Raw genomic sequence first — 20,161 nt, forward strand, 5'->3', positions numbered from 1 at the left:
CGTATGGATTTGGCAAAGGTGTAATGCAGTTAACCCCTATCTTAATGCATTTCATTTGCATCATAACAGGCCAAATTGCACTTAAGTTTCCAGTCTTTTTAGCCTCATTTATGAAAGTACTCTTTAAATTTATTTGTGAATCTTTACATAAAGGGCGGTAGGTTTAAACAGTTCCTCAATCAAAACACAATGAGCTTTGATACATGGACAATACCCAGGGTAAATTGCCGAAATAATCTTATTTGTCACCGACCTAAAGTATTTTCTTAAACAGGATTAAAAGTGGAGTAGATGTTTTCTTTGGATATTTTCAGAATATTAAATATGTATTTGATACACTTATTGGTAGACGTTTATTACTTTGAAATAAAAGCTAACTTTAAAACCTACATTAGATGTATTTCAAAGTCTTCTTTCATAAACTTACAATAAACTAGTAGTAAACCAGAAAGTTTACTTTTTCATAAATTAAAAGTGGGCCAATTTAGTACCAAGAAGTATACTTGCTATTAAACTTCTAGTATACTTTTTTTAAAATACACTTGGTATTTACTTCTTTATATTTAAGTATACTTTTAAACATTTCCTTAAAATATACTTTTTTTTTGGTATGGGGGAGCTTGAAGCCCATTAAATTCTGTTTTCAATGTCACAAATATTCTTTTTCAAGCAGAATGTTTTCATCTGCTCCTGATTTACATCAATTTAAATAACTAAATACTCAGAAATGAAATTTAAACATGATATCCTTTTATTTATGTCCTCCATCATCTGAAAGAAACTACAAGAACTCGTTAAAAAGTAAAGAAATCCACATTTATAGAAGTGTGTGTTTGAAATTTCCTGAAAAAAAATGCATTCCGGTTCTTTTGTTCACAGCAAACGACAAAATACAATTTATTTATTTATTTATTTTATTTTGAAAGGTTTTCCAAGTAAACCACATTTGAAACTGGTGTACAAAAGCAAAACAGATGAGACAAATCCTGCATGTAGCATGTCGTTCCTGCAGTTTTGAATCCTTGCACGTTTCAAGTGCATTATGGGAAATATTGACAACAGATGACACATACAGGTTTAAAAAAAATCAAATTTTGGTCGGTCAAAAATAAAACACGAAACATAATTCTCCTGTGATGCTTACAACTAAATCTTATTTTTATCTTCACCTGCTTTAGCCTTATTTTCAACTTAAATGGGTATTTTATTTGACTTTTTTTCTTTATCACCAAGTTAAAAAACAAGCTTGAACTTTTCTCAACGTATTTTTACATAAAATATACTGGGTTTCTAAAACTGGAGAGTAGATATTCTCCTCCTACGTGAAACAGAAAGTCACAGCTGCCTGTAAATGTGCTTCCGAAAAGCATCTTATATACAAATACCAGAAAGTAAAAGCAGAATTCGGTGGATTTCTTTGTTGTTTTCCATTTAAAGATCAAACAAGTGGATGCTGACGAGCCTCATCTCTCTGATCAGATTTAGCTGCTGTTGATGTGTTGTTTTTCTGGGGGCTGAGTGTTATTCTGGCCGCTTTTGTAGGCCTCTGTCAGCTGCTGCAGGTCCATCATCAGGCCTGCAAACTGCTCCTCCTGTGCAACAACAAAAAAAAACACAAAAATGTGTTTTAAAAGAAAAGTCCTCAACAAGTTTAAATCTGTAAAAATGTGGTTTTATTGGGTTGTGGTTGGAATCGAACCTGCACAGACCATTTGTAGGTCATATATCTCTGGTTTGAGATTGGCCTTACTGGCTGGGTTTTCACTACAAACTGTCACGTGCAGCATGCCCGTAGAAAAACGTGCATGACACTACAGTCTCAACAGTTTGTGTGTGCCATCTGTCTGTCCCAAAGAGGTTTTTCAGCCACAGGCTACAGAAATCGTCTCTTCTTTGTTTTCTTACCAGCACATTCATTCTCTCAGCTGCTGCAACAGCAACACTTAGCTTCCTCTCATCCTCTTCTCTTTCCTCCTCAATCACCCCCAACCTGGAACAGACCAGAACAGGAAAAAGTTTTAAAAACTTTCTGAAAACCTGAAAAAAAACTGAATACTTCCCCAACATGAAAAGTTCAAAACGATTTCCTTTATACGTGTGACTGTTTGGAGTGCAGTGATATGTGATGGTACTCATTAACCTCCGTCTTGTGTTTGGGTCGGCACTGACCCATTTTTTGTTTTAAAAGCATAAAAATTCTAAAGCAATAAGTAGTCTATCTCTGCAAGGATTTTTGAATTTGTCACTTTTATCTCAACAAAACTGTTGTTGTTTGTTTACCGTTCTGAATAAATAATCTTTGTTCTGACTTATTCAGCTTTCTATCAAATCATAACTTTTACCCTTTAAATGATTATTTACCTATTTTGCCTTTTAAAATGACTAAGCCATTTTGCTCTACTTCATTTTTAAATTTAAAATTTACATTTTTGTAACTTTATTATGAATTAATATTTATGTTTTGTAACTGTAAAAAAAGTCCTTGTCCTTTTCCCAAAGCTACTGTTTATGGGTTAAAACTGACCTACGCTGTAAATGATACTATTGGCAATAGTATTGATGAGTAAAAATAAACTTTCTAAATGTACCCTTTATGTGATTTCATATTGTGATGATTCACAGATAATAAGTGGTTGGCAAATACTAATAAATAAAATATATAAAATAATGATTACAAATATTTTTTCTTCAGGTTTGCGATTAATTACACTGTAAAAAGTGAAACAAAACAAAAGTTCTTTAATTTGCTACATTAAAAATATAGTTTTTATCAAATTAAAATTTTAAGCTGAATAAACTATCAACTCAAAATTTTAATTTGAAGAAAACTAATAATTTTAAATTGAACAAATTACAGAAATTTGTTAATTGATACAATGTTTCACTTTTTATAGTGTAGTTACATTTTTTTCATTGATTCCGGCCATAAAATACAATAAACAAATTCATAAAGATGTATTCCACTGTCTACAAGTAATATAGAAATCTTTAATGTATCAATGTGATTTTTTTAGGTAGCGTTTAGCATTTCTTTTTATCATTAAAATTGATGTATGTGTTAAAAAACAAAAAAGTCCAAAAGGCCCAAACCAAAAATACTTAAAGTTATTGTTTCATGGATAAGGAGGCATAACAAGACAATCAATGGATGAGAAAAAAAGGATTTTATTTTATAGCCGATTTAACCTTTCAACTCCCTACTCAACCAAATGGTGAAAACATAAATTCAAAAGTATTGATTGTGTGTATTATTCCCCAAAGTACGGAGCAAAAATAAAGAAAAAAATCTGGACAACTGCTATGTATTTTTAGGCACTTTTTTTCATTTTGTCTCTTTAGGGGCTCCGTACTAAGGCAACAAGCAGCAAAAAAAACCTTTTTTTTGGTTATTTTTTTTTGTTTGTTTTTGGGTAGTTAAGAGGTTAAGATGGAGGTCAAAACAGACCCATTACCAAAAGGCTTGGTAACAGGTTAATCCCGAAATGAAGAAATATTTTTTTCTACCAACGATAATCTGTTCTCATTTTCATTGCAAATCTGTAAAAATAAAAGTGTTGAACGCTCACCTGAAGGTGGCGCTGGCCAGCTGTTCTTCTTTTACTGCCAGCAGGTTCCTCAGCTCTTGGACTTCAGCTTGCAACACTGCAGTCTGGTCCTGGCTCTGGATGATGAAGTCCTCCAGGCGCTTCGCCATGTCCAGCTCCCGCTCTGTCACCTGTTCGATTCCCAGACGCAGCTCCGACAGCTCCTGAGCATGCTGGTTTACATTACAGGCACAAGTCAGGAGGAGATCATGGCAGAATTCAGTGACTTTGGGGCCTGGCGCTGCGGTCTACCTTATCCAGTAAATTTAACTGCTCGTTCTCTGCCTTCATCTCCCTCGACTCCCCGTTGGGATTGACTATAATCCAGGGAACCGGTGCTGGCAGACGCTTGACAGTTCCACTCTGAGGAGAAGCCAAGAATTTACAGAACAATCAAGCAACACTTTGTCATTCTCTTCGAGCACGTGTGTCAAGGTCAAGGCCCGGGGGCCGGATCTGGCCCTCCAGGTAATTATATTCGGCCCTCCAGATCATTTTATTTTATTGTTATTAATGGCCTCATGTTAACTTGCATGTATTTTTAATTTGTATTATTTTTACAAAATATATTTTTATGGAGAGTAAAGTACTGAAATATATTTCAGGTTTAAGTTGATTTATTCTGGAATAATATTGCTGATTTTTTATTATTTATGTTAAAAAGTAACAGTTGTAAAGTTTTAAAATTTGGCATTCTGGTAGATTTTTTGGACTATTTTGGCAAATACTAAGATTTTTTAGGCCATTTTGGAGTTCAGCTAATATTTCAGCTAAATGCTAGCTGTTTCGGCTAATTTAAGCCTCTTAAAACATGTTTTTAGGTTGTTTTGGAGTTAGGCTAATATTTACACATTAGCTATTTTGGCTAATTTAGGCTTTTTTCTGTTTTGTTTTTGGCTATCTTGAAGTTTAGCTTTTTTCAGCTACATGTTAGCTGTTTTGGCTAACCTAACCTTCTTTATCTTTGTTTTATTTTAGACTAATTTCGCATCTAGCTAATATTTTAGTTGGCTATCAGCTTCAGCGTTTTCAGCTGTTGGCTTCAGCATTTTTAGCTATCAATTTCAGCATCTTCAGCGGCCAAATTCAGCTTACAGCATTCACACTTATCACAAGTAATGCTATAAATCTAGTTCATAATTATGTTAAAAAGCTACATTTTAAAAGTTTTAAAAATGTAGTTTTAGAGTGTTCAGTAAATGTTTATCCTGTTCGGCCCACGACCTAAGGTGCGTTTTGGATTTTGGCCCCGTGTGAGATTGAGTTTGACACCCCTGTCTTAAACCATGCAGACTTTCTCAAATCCGTCCTCACAGGATGTGGTGGTGAGATGCTCGGATGGTTGGCCTCTTGCGGTTGGTCGGCCTCTGCCGGTGGCTCTTGCTGGGGTGACTGCAGTGTTTCAGAGCTTATCTGCCTCTTCAGGGGCTGTTTTTGGTGCATGGGACGTCTGTGTGGAGCACTCTGAGTTCTCTTGACAGGTTTTCTCTGTTGGGCTGTCATCCTGGAACCACAGAGGAATGGACAATATTAGAACTGCACGCACTCTCCGAGGGGCAAAATTCTTTATGAATATTGGCAAATGTTGACAAATATTTCAATGAAATGAAGTCTTACAAAACCAGTGTTTTAAAGCGTAAAAAAAACCCATAAAAAATTATTCTTTAAAGACCCACTCCAATGAAAATCATGTTTTTGTGTGTTTTTAACATCTCCTCGTGGTATTTTTCTGATGATGAAGTACATGAATAAACAAAATTCAACTTAAAATGCATTTCTGGATATTTCTTTATTCAAATTGCTGTGAATCACAAAAGAAAGTCAGTTGGAAAAAGAGATTATTTGTGGCAAAGAAAAATGCTGGGCGGGCCACAAGCTCCCTGCTCTGAGCTCCCAGCAAAGGGGAGGGGAACGGGGGATGGGGTTGCCCCATGCCCACAACTCAAAGGTGAATTTTTTGTGAACTACTGCTGTGCTCCAGAAACTATGTCCTAGGAAACAACAGTTTTTATTCTTTATTTTGGGGGCAACAAATGACATAATCATGAGTAAAAGATCACTTGGAACGTATTTACAATTGATCAAAAGATGTTTAGATTGAAGCCTAAAGCAATTCACAAAAGAGAAACTTTTGTGGGCAAATTGATTTTAAAAAGCCAGTTAAAACAATAAATTAATCATGTTTTCATAATATTATTAGTTTTGTATAGAACAATATTTAACCCTTGCATAATATATGGATGGATGGAAGGAATACTTCTTTTCTCATTTACCATGCCTTTCAGACTCTCCATTTCCCTTTGTTTTGATATTTTTGTTTGGACCAGCAAACTAATCATTCCTTTTTTTTTTTTTTTTTTTCTCTTTACGGGACTCAGTTCTTAAATAAAACCGTGTTCCTCATCTTCTTGTCCAGTTCCATGTGTTATGGTCCATGTTTGTGTCTTCCCCCTAGACTGAGGCTTGTCCGCTTATAGGGACCGTAACAATACACCATTAAATAAATCTGTCATTGATTGTTTAAAATCGCCATTAATAAACAAAAGTGACAATCAATAATGTTTAAATATATGTGGCAGGCATGGCGGAGTTGTTCAGAAGCATCGCTCTTTTCTCCTATAAGTGCAACTTGTACTCCAGTGCGACTTGTATCTTTTTTTTTTTTCTTCATGCAAAAACACTCAGAAGTGACTCATAGTCCAAATAAAATGGCAAAGCTCTCACATGTTGGACCTTCCCAGATAAATTGAAAAAATGCACATCATACCTGTCTTTAAGCCCTTCGGAATCCAGAGGCAGCTTCTGTATGGAGGACTGGTGAGGGCTGTACTTGCCCAAGTCTTTAGGAGGAACATAATCTGGTTTTGACTGTTCAGGATGGCTGTGAACAGCAAAAGTGGATCATTCAACTTTCATTGTGTGATAGGACGCAAGAAGTTGCCCCTAAATACCTGCTGATGACAATCCGAGTCGCCTCAGGACCAAGTGAGTCTGTGATGTGGTTGAGAATTGACGGGAGAGGATTCAGCTTTTTAATTGTTTCCTAACCAAAGAACAGGTTACATGTTAGGTGCCATCTTATATCAAGGTGATTAGTGTTGCTCACAAACTATGGAAAGTTTCTGAATTCTCCTTTGAAGAAACCCCTTGAACTGATTGCTAGATTGGTCTTACCAAGTCTTTTGTGTGGATGATGTCCACTAGGAGGCCGTGGAGCACAGCCAGACGTAAGGGCAGATCCACATAGCCGTCGAAAGATGTCATCTGGATTTCTGTGTCTTGATTGGACACCGTTTGCAAAAAAGCCCTCATTCCATCCCAATGCTGCTCCAAGAATTCGTTCATGAAAAGCATGTACTCTTCCTTCTCTCCAAATCTAGTACAGAAGAAAATAATGCATTCATGTCAGAATTTTAAGTAAACTCAAAGTCATTTGAGTAAACTAAGACTTGTCATTTGGTGGTTTAACCCCCCAGTCCAACCCGTTAATGGTGAGTGTCAAGCAGGGAGGTACTGGGTCCCATTTTTAGAGTCTTTGGTATGACTTGGCCTGGATTTGAACCCACGACCTTCCAGATTCAGTTTGGACACTCCATCAAAGGCCACAAGAGCTTTAAAGTCACAGTCCCTTGACTCATGCACACACACACATTCAAACATTGATGGCAGTTCCACTCCCTTACACTGGCACCAACCTATAACCACCACAGACACATAGGCAGGCAGGGCAAGAACCGAACCTGCAATCTTGACCCCTGTACTTCTGCCCCACGACTGCCCCGCAAAAATAAGAAGCTACTCACAATGTGAAGTTGGCCAGGTTCTGGATGACTTTGGCAGTTAATGTCAGGGTGCGTAGAGTGTGTGGCTCTGGATAGGGTTGTATCAGACCAAAAAGGGAAGGACTCAGAACCGCAGGACACAGGAAGCGAAGGAAGAGCGAAGCAGAGATGAGGCGCTGGCCAATCTCTCCCCTGCCCTTGTCCTCACAAAGCTCCATCCAACTGGAGAAGATCCTGTTTAACTCTTCCGGAAAAGGTCTGTGCACAAAACTGGTGTCAGTTGTTGGCGTTGCAAAACCTTCAGTCTCTGCAAAGAGTTGTCTTTTCTCACCCGTGGATCTCAATGATCTTCTTCATCACCTCCTCACAGGCTGATCTCAGGTGTCTCTGGTTGTTTGACAGGTCGGCTGCAGGGCATTTACGTGGGTCGACTTCACAGTTCTCCACCGAGGTGTAAAGTCGAGTGATGAAGTCTCCTACAGCAACAAGAGATATTTAGTAAAAAACAAAAAAACAAAAATTGACGTTATCATTTTATTAGCCTACCTAGTGTGTCTATAAGGTACTTCTGGCCAACCAGCTTCATGTATTCATCTATGGCTTTAGTTGCTAGTGTGTTCTCTCTGAAGATCAGTGCTTCCTTCTCTCCAAGTCGTTCCACCTCTGCGCTGCCCAGGTCAATAAGGAATTCCTGAAGAATGGAGATGTTCATGATAAATCTTAAAACAGGATTTTCTCACATGTTCTGTTCATTCCCTACCTTGGCCTTGCCAATACTTTGGAGTACATGAACCAGAGCTCCTGCCAGCTCTTCCTTCTCCTTTACATTCAGAAGTGGCTCCAAGTTTTTGCACATTTCGACATAATCCACCGTCACATACTCTGCAAACTCTTTGTACTTTTCCATTGGCAGCACTTTCAAATTCTGGAAGCGGGCCTTGATGCGCAGAGAGGCCTGTGGCCCCAGCAGCTCTTTGGTCGTTGCTGTACCTGAAGCTTTGTATGGAACAATGGGGTGCCATTTCTCCTGGTAGGTCCTCCCCTGAACATCAGCAATAGATATCGCCACACTACCCAGTGGGTGCAGGTTTGACTCATCCTTGGAATGTCGCTTTTTCTTTGGGTCGTCCTCTCGGAAAAGGTGAAGGCTGATTTGGGAGATGGAGGGCAGGTTGTCAAGCTCGAAGAGTTCCCCCCAGAAGAGTTGACACCCTCCAGCCCCACTTCCGCTAGCCCCTGGCCCTGCTGAGGACTTGGCAGAGGCGTCCCCCGGCATGCTGGATCGATTAGCTGCCTTGCCGACAGTGCGACTGCTGGTGCGAGCGAACAGGGTCCCGTCCAGGTGTACCTCGCAGTAGTAACGCTGCTTTGGGGGCAGATCCTTGGCTTCGTTTACCCACAAACTCAGGGAGTTCTCAGTGCGCTCAATGTTATCCTGTTATAGGAAAAAAGTCCATACTTTAATTGGCTTTTGGAAACTGTGAAAAGCTTCAGAAAAGAAAAGGGGCTGAGGATTACCTTGTTGGGCTGAGCCGCCCTTCTTAGGTCCTCAATCCAGCGGTCACGCTCAGCCGCCGAGGAGCAGCCAAAGCAGTGGGTGTTCTCTGAACTGATCACCTTTACCACAAAAAAATCCCTGCATGATTGTCAAAATACATAGGATATAAACTAGTATAACTGCTTTTTCATAGTTGAAGTTTCACTCTGATTGTCTTTTGAACTATTCTAAAAGTGTTCCCGGTGGTGCCAAAAAAAAAAAAAAATTCTAGGACATAATTTCTGCAGAGCGACAGTATTTCATTAAGAGTTGAAGGTGGGACCTTTGGAACAGACCACACCCCCATTCCCCTCCCAGTTGGTGAGAGCTGAAATAAGGAGATTGTGGCTTCAGCTCCTTTTAAAAACCCATTTTTTTGTCCGCTCAATTCACAATGAGTACAGAAAAACTCAGAAATGCAATGTTAAAATTAATTTTCTATGCAAATGCTCTTCATCATCAGAGAAAGGTAGAAAAAAACATCTCTAAAAACACCAAAAACACAACTTTCCTTGGAGTGGGTCTTTAATGACCTGTCCCAAAATATTACACTAAAAATACTATATCAAAGAATTCAAGACAATTCAATTTTTGTTAGAATTAATAAAAATGAATTATGAATGATATGATCAATTATGATGTTGGATGATTTGTTAAGTTTTTGTTCTCAACAATGTCAGTTTAAGATATAGAAATGTTGAGTGTTCAGAAAAAAAACCTTTTTTACCCACTGTCTCAAATTTGATACACATTTTTTTAACATTGTCTAACTGCACTTAAAAGAATTGCTTATCAAAAACCGTTTAAGACAAGTAGTCACTAAAAAGAAGGAAGAGTCATTCTAACCATAAAGCTTTGAAAATTTGTAAAATGTTTCCAGCCAGAAATGTTTTTGAGATTTCAGGAAGCAGCAGGAAAAGCCCTTCTATTGCCCCTAGTGGAAGGATAATGAACTACAAGGCAGAACAAATGGACCAAGTTCCATACAATGAGTTTTTAAGGAAAATTTAGATGTCAGAAATGCACATATGAAATATTATATCAATGTTTATATGCAAAGTCCTGGATTTGAAGACACTTTGGAGTCTGGGTTAAAATGTTCCTAAAGATTACCTCAAAGCAGTACTTCTCCCCTAAAATGGAACCATGGACGGGCCTGATGACCATGCTGGTGTCGGAGCTCAGATCCAAACTTCCCATTGCGCCCACAGGGATAGAAACAGACTCCCGAGAACCATATCTGTGAAGGAATTAGAAGAAAAAATCAAAAAGAAAAATAATTAGACAATGATTTTAGTTTCAATAACTATAATTTATTAAATAGTGACAGTATTTTCTGGACTATTCATTCAAATTGTGAAAGTTCTTAAAAGAAGATGTAATATCAAAGATTATAGATTATATTACAAGAGAAAAATAAAAAAAAATAATCTAAGGTTGCAACAGACTTCATCTTTTTTTTGATTGTCAGACCTGGTCCTAAACATGTGAAACATGGTAAGCATGTTAACCGGATCATCTAAAAATCTGTCCCATGATTCTTCTTCCTCAAAAACAACACCCTGAGCTTTACCGGCTTCCTTTGAGTCCTGGTGGGATCAGCTGGGTGGTGCTGTGCCTTTTGACCTTATCCAGGCGCCGTTTGATCATACCCTGGGGTAAAAAGAGAGAATGAGTGCAGCCTCATGCTGTGTCAATAGGAAACGTGACGTCAGCGGGCGCACCAGACTCACCTTCACTCCACCATCCTGGCTCTTTGGCCGACTGCTGCCTGAGGGGCCCGCATGGTCGGGGCTGCATTCTGAAGGGGCAAATGAAACATGAGTTTGTGTCAACCATAGTCGCAGAGAAAAAACGCTTCTGTTGGTCGGAACTGTATTTTGTGGTTTACTTTTTTGTAATTGTTCCCCTGCAAAGTATTCTAATTCATTCATTCAACCCTGCTAGCTTTGCCGGCCCCTAGGTGTGGCACTCAACTGCTCTGCCAATCCCTGGGCACGGCACTCGATTGCTCTGCTGGCCCCTGGGCATGGCACTCGACTGCTCTGCTGGCCCCTGGGCATGGCACTCGACTGCTCTGCTGGCCCCTGGGCATGGCACTCGATTGCTCTGCTGGCCCCTGGGCGGGGTACTCGACTTCTCTGCTGGCCCCTGGGCGGGGTACTCGACTTCTCTGCTGGCCCCTGGGCGTGCTACTCGACTGCTCTGCCGGCCCCTGGGCGCGGCACTCGATTGCTCTGGCGGACGATCTAGGATTGTGAGCCATCTCACTGAGTGCCCACTAAAGGCAATGTGGGCAAACATAGGTGGGGCCACTATGGAAACTGTACCAAACCCAACTGGGCCCCATATTCTCTGCCCACTTTTAAACCATATGGGGCCCACTTAGCCTTGCTGGTGGGGATTAATTTAAACTCCTAAATTCTAGATAAATGTTCACTTTTTTTTGCATTGTGGAAAACAGGTTTTTATTTATAAGTCAGACTTTAAGGCCAGGGTGGGAAATCTATGGGGGGTGGGGAGGAGATGGGGTGGCCGGTTATCCTTTTTAATCTTGCTCCTGACAGGTTTTTATACTAAATAGATTTTTTAAAAATACTTTTAAACTATCTTACACCTTGTTATTAACACACTGATAAATGCACTGTTACATTAACCTATATTAATTTGGGCCTCGAGGCCTGGAGTTGCCTACCCCTGTTCTAGGCTTTAACCCTTTCAGAGTCAAATGTCTTTTGGCGGTGCTCCTAAAAGGTTCAGAATCATAATAATGAAAGCTTGTCTGGTTGTTGCCTGACTACATTTTTTTTTTGCTGCATTTGGTGTCATATAAATGACCCAGAAGCTGTTTAAAGAGCTTCTTCAAGAGAAAAAAAAAGACTAACACATCCATTGAAATCAAGTTAAAAGTAAAAAAAAGGATTTGAGAAAGGGAAATATTCTTAAGTCCATCTCTGATCATCGTTTGATTTAATGTAAAACTGTCCCTTATGGTCTTTTATTTAAGATTATGGCGTTTTTAGCAAAACAAAAAAACTGTTGATTTTTAAGGTATAATTTCTGCATATCGGCAGTAATTCATTAGAAATATGTATCAGAGTTATGGACGAGGAGAGCACTCCCCCCCCCTCCTCTCCTCCCCCATTGCTGAAAGCTCTCTGTTTACACAATCACATTAGCTTGCAACAAAAACAGCAAGCAATATTGCCGCTATCCAGGGAAGCAATTTGGATCTTAATTTTCTCTATAAATCATCAGAAAAATGGCTTAAGAGGTTAATACAGTAAAAGTACAAAGTTTGGATGGGTTACGCTTTAAAACGAGGATCTCTTTGCGATGTTAATAAATGCATAAATAAACATTAATGATATAATATAATGCACAAGTGGCTAACACTTTATTTAATAGTTAATGCATGCTTAATTATGCATGAACTAACACAAATAAAGGGGCTCTTATAAAGTGTTACCGATAAATGTAGATGGGGAACATCAAAGGCAGCCAAAAGCAGCTTCCTGTTGATCTGAGAGCCCCGATAAGTATCTGATAAGTATTTACCTCCCACATCATGAATACATTTAAAGGGCCTATATCATGCAAAATAAACGTTTTGAGCTTTTAAGTCTATTATAATGTTCATTCCTCACAATAAACAACCCTTGAGTGGTATTTTGATTTTCCGAGCACTCCTCTAAAAACCTGCGCTCTGAGCACCAGCCCCTCCCAACCCACGAAAACAAGCAGGTTTTCACGAGCTGACATCACAAAATGAGAACAGCCCCTTCCAGGAGGAGTCTGCACTGCCAGCACCACCCCAGGCAAACACAAACACACTTTGGGGTGGATCCTGAACGCATCTGAGAATGGCGCAGGTCTGCCCATGTGGGCCGTAACAGACGGAAAGGTGCGCGTGTCTCCATGAAAATGATCCTCATGAAAGCGAAGAGGATTTTAGATACAGAAATTGATGTAGAGAAAAGAAACGCTCCCAGCCGGTGCTAATCAGAGCATCATACAATGTTCTCATCATTTCAGTAAATCCTGAAATGTTCATCTGTTGTTAATTTCTTCATTTTGTTACCCAATTTCACAGCAACGTGAACCCATTAGCCATCATCCATATTTGAAAAAAAATGGGATGTTTGTTAAAACGTTGTCAAAGTTCTGTCTCTTTCTCTGGTCACCATTTGGAGCCATCTCCAGAGTGCTGACTGCATTACATCTCCCAGCAACCCCAGCGCACAGTCACTGGATGCCGCTCAGCTGTCTCTCAATTGCCAATCACCCACAGGACACTTAAGCACTGCACAGAACCTCACTCTGTGCAAAGTATTGTTTGTGCCACCCTGCCTGCATTACCAAGCGTTTCTATCTGGACCTGATCTTCTGTTTCTGACCATTCTTCTTCTCTAATTTCCTGCCGCCTGCCCTGACCCTCACCTGGACTCTGACATATCTATGGTCTCTTTATGGATGCTCCCATGACTAATCTGCCTGTCTGACTCTGATTTAGCTTTGTGGACATATAGTTGTGCTTCATTCCTGTCTGAACTAATAAACCTGCTGCATGTGTAACCAGCTGTCTGCTCATTTGCGACAGACACGCTGCCGAGTCCCGATCTAGGATGATGTCGTGAAAAGGAGGACACCCACAAAGAGTAAAATGCGGAGCCTCAGAGATCGAGTTGTCTTACTTCTGGATAGGAAAATAGTTCACAAAAATTACTCATATTTCATAAATTATTTGTTCTTTAGTGTTCCAAAGGTAATACATGATCATGTATATGGATGTAGTTTACTCAGAAAAGCTTGATATAGGCCTTTAAGCTATCAGTCGTCACTTGAAATCCACTGTATTAAGACTTTGGAGCAGTTCTGGTTAAAAAAATCATAATAACAGCAGAATAAGTTGCAACCTTCTGGTTTGTTTTTGGAAGAGAAAAGAGTGCAGTTCTGTATTGAAAATTACGGATGTAATGTCACATTCTGTCCCTTTCGTCAACACTGTAAAACAGTTAACATTTTAACTTAAAATAAAAAAATAATACATTCATTTTCTAAACTTATATTTTTACCTTTAAAAGAGAGATTTCACAAAGTGTTTCTATTGGTAGATGTGCTTTTTTTAAGCAACACAGGATGTGGGTTTTTTTTCTGCTAAAGTGAGGAAGCTTCTGCAATACATTAGTTTAAACTTTAGAAATAATTTCCTTCTTTAGTAAGTTTACTCAAAGATTGGAGGACGAAATGAAATGTAAGTGTCCTTTATTTACCGGTAGCAGGAAAGCTTCTTGTTGGAAGTTTAGAAGTTAAAGTCGGGAAGTGCTCCTCCATGCTTACCCAAAGACCCACCACACACGATCCAGCGCCTGAACCCCATCCTTTGGTGCAGAAGCGTCCAATACTCCAGTTATTTCAGCTTCTCTGATATTTTTGGTTGACAGACCAGACAGTGGAGTCACTGCTGGATCGTGGTTTTGGCAGAGCAGCCTTTTAGCATCCAGGCAAACTGAATGCGAATCATGATGTGACCTACCCACCCTGTGATTCTGCCTCTCTACTAAGACACCCCACCACGATGCTATCTTCTCCAGAAAACACGCAGAGGAAGTAATTTGACAGTCACGCTCACAAACAAACATTCAGCTATTTCCTCTTTGATAGGCTTGAAGCAAGCTCTGATGACGCTCTCGCTTTGCATCACAGCAGTCTGAAGAAATGAACTGAACCTGAGTCGATGTCCACCAGGTTCTGCATGCTGGGGTTGGACAAGCAGCTGCTGACTCGGTTCCGGATCCATGTCGTCGGCTAGGAGGGACACAGAGACTCAAGAGCAAGTCGGTTCAAACATTGAAGTCAAAGGGGGCTGAGCGCTGGTACCTCGTCCTCTTGAGAGATGAGAATCTGTCCATCCTCCAGGATGCAGTTGCAGATGTCCCACAGGGGGACCTCCTGGGGGGGCGCCCATTGTTGCCTGGGAAGTTCAGTGGAGGCCTCTGATGTTGGGTCAACCTCCTGCAGATCTGCTAAGGCAGGGGTGTCAAACTCAATCACACAAGGGGCCAAAATCCAAAACACACTTTAGGTCGCGGGCAGAACAGGATAAACATTTATTATTGAACACTCTAAAAATACATTTTTAAAGCTTTAAAACTGTAACTTTTTAATATAACTATGAACTAGAGTGAATTTGGCTGCTAAAAAATCCTGAAATTGATAGCTAAAAACGCTGAAGCTGATAGCTACAAATGCTGAAATTGATAGCTGCCATCGCCTAAGCTGATAGCCAAGGAAAATATTAGCTAAATGTCAAATTAGCCTAAAAAACAAAACAAAAAAAAACAAACAAACAAAAAAAACTAAGGTTAGCCAAAACAGCTAGCATGTAGCTGAAAAATAGCTAAACTTTAAAATAGTCTAAAAAGCTGAAAAAGCCTAAATTAGCCTAAACAACTAGCGTGTAAATATTAGCCTAATTCCAAAATAGCCTGAAAAACCTTTTAAAAAGCCTAAAATAGCTAAAACAGCTAGCATGTAGCTGAAATAATAGTTGAACTCCAAAACAGCCTAAAAAACAGAACAAAAAAAAAAACTAAAAAACTTAGGTTAGCCAAAACAGCTAGCATGTAGCTGAAAGAATAGCAAACTTCAAAGTAGCCTAAAAAACTGTAAAAAAGCCTAAATTAGCCAAAACAGCTAGCAAGTAGCTGAAATATTGGCTAGATTCCAAAATAGTCCAAAAACCTATTTGAATGACAATTTTAAAAACTTTAAAACCATAGCTTTTAACATAATTATGAATAATAAAAAGGCATAAATATTATTCCAGAATAAATCAACTTAAACTTTAATTAATGTTCAATATTTTACTCTCCTTAAAAATATATTTAGTCAAAATTATACAAGTTAGAAACCAGTGCAAGATAACATTGGGCCATTAAAACAATAAAATAAAATGATCTGGAGGGCCAGATTCGGCCCCTGGGCCTTGACTTTAACACCTGACAGAATGAACAGGAAAAGGGAAGTGGTGGTATAATGAGCTGAATAGTAAAAGATAAATTACTATAAAACATGTTTCAGACTCAAGTTGTGATTTTGTTGTTTCGAATCAACCCATAACTGCGGGCGCATGCTGGTTTATGTTTCATTTATTGTAATTACGGCATGAAGACACTTATCTCACACCGCATTTGGTCACTCCCATTTACCGATCTTATCTGTTTTGACACGCTGAGTTGAGTTTCCTGCAGTTTATCTGAAACTACCCATAATTCCTCACTCGCTGCCAACTGAATCTAAAATGTTAACTATTTTCGCTTCTGGGGTTTGAGAGTTTGTTAGATACAATTATCAACCTAAAGTCAAACCGTGAAGAGGAGCGGAACAAAGTCCTCTAGACTGAGAAGCTGCTCACGTGCACATCAGGAGAATCTAACTGAAATAGGAGGACTGAAAGAGAATTGAGTCACGCTTTTTCACGTCGAGCGTTTGCAGTTACAGACTTCCACTACAGGCCCTCACCACATCCTGTACATAACAGCTTCCTTTATCTATCATTTGATAGGATGGTGTGCACTATCATCATTCTTTATTTCTGGATTTATTTGTCCAAAGAGCTGAAGTTTAGCAGTTTTCAGATGAGGGAGGAGGAAAAGTCAGCCTATCCCCCAAGACCCACCATGATCATCTTTTGATCTATTTTCAAAGCGCTACTAGTAGACTTTTAATTATAATTATGATGTTTTCAGCCAAAATAAAAAAAAAAAAACTGAGTCATTTTCTAGGACATAGTTTCTGCAGAGTGGCTGGAGTTCATAAGCAGCTACGTCTCGTTTTACCCTCCTCATTGCTCTCTCTTCTATCTATACAGTGTATGGAGAAAACTGGACTGCCCCTCCCATTCCAATTCAAGTTATAAACTGGCCAATCAGATGCCTCAATAAGCAATGCCCGCAGGCCTCAAACATTTATTTGATTTTCGTACCAATCATCTAGTCCCAAAATGGCGAAAAATTAAACAATTATTTGCAATGTTAATATTTTTGAGTCTTTAATTACAGTTTTATTTCTTTTTAGTGAATTCACCAAAACATTGACAATTAGGCTACTTCTGCTTTTGAAACATTAGATCTTATGTTAATGATCTTTTGTTTGCAGTTTTTGTTGGTTCTTCTCTTTCACTGCAGATGCATGGCCCGGTTGGTTAAGCGTAGGACTGACACGCGGGAAATGCCAGTTTGATTTCCACTGTGCTCAATGAGCTTCAACCAGCGTGGATGAAGGGTCTGGTTCAGGGGTCTGCAACTTTTGCCAGTAAAAGAGACATTTGGGCCTGTTTGGTACTGATCAAATCCTAATAGGAGCCGCAAAGCCTTTTTTTTTTTTTACCCTTTTAGGAAAATTTTATAATTTGCATTGTTGTTTTTTTATATTAAATTTGAATTATATTTATTTTTGGTAATAAACAAATACATAAATATTAAGATAAATGGGAATTTCCTCAAAGTGTTAAGTCATTTTTATACTTTTCCAGAAGCTCATATGTATTTATTTCAAAATAAAAGACTTCCTGTCCCAAACAGGATCATTTAAGTGAAGCAAATGTATTTGTAAACAATACGAGACAAAAAATACATTTTCTCTTGTTTACTTTAGGTTTACTTTGGTGAGCCGTCATCCTCTTTTCTACTCACTACTTCTGTTAACTGGAGCATAAACATGAAACATGATTGTTTAATGATCCAGTAGAGAAAGTATATTTAGAATACACAAAAGTTATCAACGCTTACTTTTAAAAATTAATTTTATTTTATTTTTCTTTAGCTAGAGAGCCAATGTGGAGGATAAAAGAGCTGCATGTGGCTCTGGAGCCTCAGGTTGCAGACCACTGATCTGTCCTGAGCCAAGGCGCTAATGCCTGACTAAGCAGCCACAAGGGGGCCTAAGTTTGGGTCTCAGCCCAGATAGAATACAGTTGGGGTATCAAACTCAATCGCAGAGGGGGACAAAATCCAAAAAATATCTTAGCTCGTGGGCCAAACAAAAAAAAAAACATTTATTAAACACACCAAAACTACATCATTAAAATGTTGAAAATGTAACTTTTTAACTTAACTATGAATAAAAACAGGCAGGAATATTCCAGAATAAATCAAATAACTTTCAATGTTTTACTCTCCATAAAAGTTCCTTTTGTCAAAATTAAACAAAATAGCATTGGGACATTAATAACAATAGAATAAAATGATCAAGAGGGCCGGATAAAGATTTTGTGTTTAAGCGTCACCAGCGACGCCTCAGGTGTTAAAGGGTTAACTAGCCCACGTTTTGGTGCAGAAATGGAGGCTTTGTGACCTTTATTGCTTTTTACTGAGCTGGAACTTTTTACTGTTTTGCCTCCTGATTGCAGGTTTGTTCACTGCATGATTTTGGTGAGCAAAATCTCACAAACACCTCCACACCACATGTGTCAAAGTCAAGTTATTTAAGGTTTAAATTGATTTATTCTGGAATAATATTCCAGCCTTTTTATATTTCATAATTATGTTAAATAGTTATGGTTTTAAAGTTTTAAAAATTGGCACTTTGCTAGCTTTTTGGACTATTTTGGCATTTACTAAAAAAATGTTGTTTATTTTGAAGATTAGCTAATATTTACTAGCTGTTTTGGCTAATTTATGCTTTTCTTTTTAAGTTTTTTTTGTTTTTTTTTTTAGATAGCTAATATTTCAGCTACATTCTAGCTCATTTGGCTAATTTAGGCTATACTTCTAAAGTTTTTTTAGGTTGTTTTGGAGTTAGGCTAATATTTACATGCTAGCTGTTTTGGCTAATTTAGGCTTTTTTTCATTTTTTTAGGATATTTCGAAGTTTAGCTATTTTTTTCAGCTACATGCTAGCTGTTTTGGCTCACCGAAGTTTTTTTTGTCTTTTTTTTAAGGCTAATTTGGCATTTAGCTAATATTTTAGCTGGGTATCAGCTTCAGTGTATTCAGTTTTCAGCTTCAGTTTTTTTTAGCTATCAATTTCAGCATCTTTAGCAGCCAAATTCAGCTTACAGTATTCACACTAGCATTATCGCTGGTAATGCTATATATCTAGTTCATAATTATGTTTAAAAGTTACAGTTTTAAAGTGTTTAATAAATGTTTATCCTGTTTGCGACCTAGGTTTTGGATTTTGGTGCGATTGAGTCTGACACCCCTGCTCTACACCATATGCGATTGAACATCCTGACTTGTGAGAATAGGAAATGACAGTTTAACCTCAGAAACTGAACAGTTTCATGTAGATTTATTGTGAAAACCCTAAGTTGACCGGTGAAGCCAGCTCTCAGCAGCAGGTTGAAGCTGTTACCTGGTAGTAATGTCGGCGTGCTGCTGCGAGTCTGCAGCTTGGGCCTCTTCAGCTTCTGGGTTACGTTCCACAGGTACTTCTTGAAGAGCGCCCCTCCGCTTCCTTTCTGCGAGGGGTCAGCGCATGAGGCCTCAGAGGAAGCTGCAGCTGCAGCAGCAGAAGAAGATGATGATGAGGAGGAAGCTGCCTGAGTTGAGCTGCTCAGAGCTGCGAAAAGTGACCCCGCAGGCTCAGACACGGCTCGTCTGAAGGGGTTCTTCCTTGCTGCCCCTTTCTCCGGCTTGGCTCCATCTGCACTTTTGCCCCCGGAGGAGCTTTTGTCCGCAGCCGTGTCCTCGCTCAGGGCTTTGCGCCAGTTTTGCATCTTGGCCCATTTGTTGCTGGTGGCCTTCTGGTATTTCTCCGTTGCAGGTGTGGAGGAAGCGGCGTCTCCATCTCCTTCTTCTTTGAGGTCGCTCCCTGCCCCCTTGGTGTGCCACTTGTACGTGTTGAGGGGGTCAGAGGTTTCAGATGTCTGCGGCGTCTCAACTGCAGGCTCCTTCTCTATCAACCCTTGATCCTTTGATTGTGGCAAAGCTGCAGGCTCTGAACCTTTCTCCTCGGTGGTCCCCATTGCAGATGTGAAGCTCGCTGGAATCCTTCTCAGTTCAAGGTTCCATTAACTCCTGTTTGGTCTGATTCACAGGCTCCTATGGAGAGCGTTGTTTGTGCCAGTGCAGGCAGAGAAGTCCTCTCTGGTTCTATCTCTCTGCTTCGCTCATTTCCTGTCTTGCAAAAAACGTTATCCGGCAACAACATGCTAGTAGCTGCTCTGTCTGTGGTTGCATGTAGTCAACAGCAATCGCTCACAGTGTGAACTTCCTCTCTAAGCATCAATATCAAGTTAATAAAGTTAATCT

At 39.2% G+C, this 20,161-nt stretch overlaps 1 protein-coding gene across 3 annotated transcripts; it reads right to left on the bottom strand.

Moving 5' to 3' along the window:
• Window positions 1-665: 665 nt before the first annotated feature.
• Window positions 666-20,161, bottom strand: rasal3 (RAS protein activator like 3). 3 transcript variants are annotated; one of them, XM_024289537.2, is made up of 19 exons: window positions 19,263-20,161; window positions 14,784-14,929; window positions 14,633-14,711; window positions 10,637-10,704; window positions 10,477-10,556; window positions 10,017-10,143; window positions 8,885-8,983; window positions 8,127-8,801; window positions 7,913-8,057; window positions 7,698-7,842; window positions 7,388-7,624; window positions 6,759-6,960; window positions 6,536-6,627; window positions 6,352-6,465; window positions 4,899-5,088; window positions 3,837-3,947; window positions 3,567-3,757; window positions 1,906-1,990; window positions 666-1,592 (listed from the first exon to the last, which is right to left on the bottom strand). In XM_024289537.2, the coding sequence occupies exons 1-19, from the start codon at window positions 19,873-19,875 to the stop codon at window positions 1,482-1,484; spliced, it is 3,510 nt and encodes a 1,169-aa protein (XP_024145305.1). In that variant the 5' UTR covers window positions 19,876-20,161; the 3' UTR covers window positions 666-1,481. The 3 variants fall into 3 exon arrangements, with proteins under 3 accessions (XP_024145305.1, XP_024145306.1, XP_024145308.1); XM_024289538.2 differs by having other exon boundaries at window positions 669-1,592; window positions 14,784-14,926; window positions 19,263-20,160; XM_024289540.2 differs by lacking the exons at window positions 14,633-14,711; window positions 14,784-14,929; window positions 19,263-20,161 and adding an exon at window positions 14,244-14,578 and having other exon boundaries at window positions 686-1,592.

The sequence above is a fragment of the Oryzias melastigma genome, linkage group LG1, assembly GCF_002922805.2.
Source record: "Oryzias melastigma strain HK-1 linkage group LG1, ASM292280v2, whole genome shotgun sequence".
NCBI classification, from domain to species: domain Eukaryota; kingdom Metazoa; phylum Chordata; class Actinopteri; order Beloniformes; family Adrianichthyidae; genus Oryzias; species Oryzias melastigma.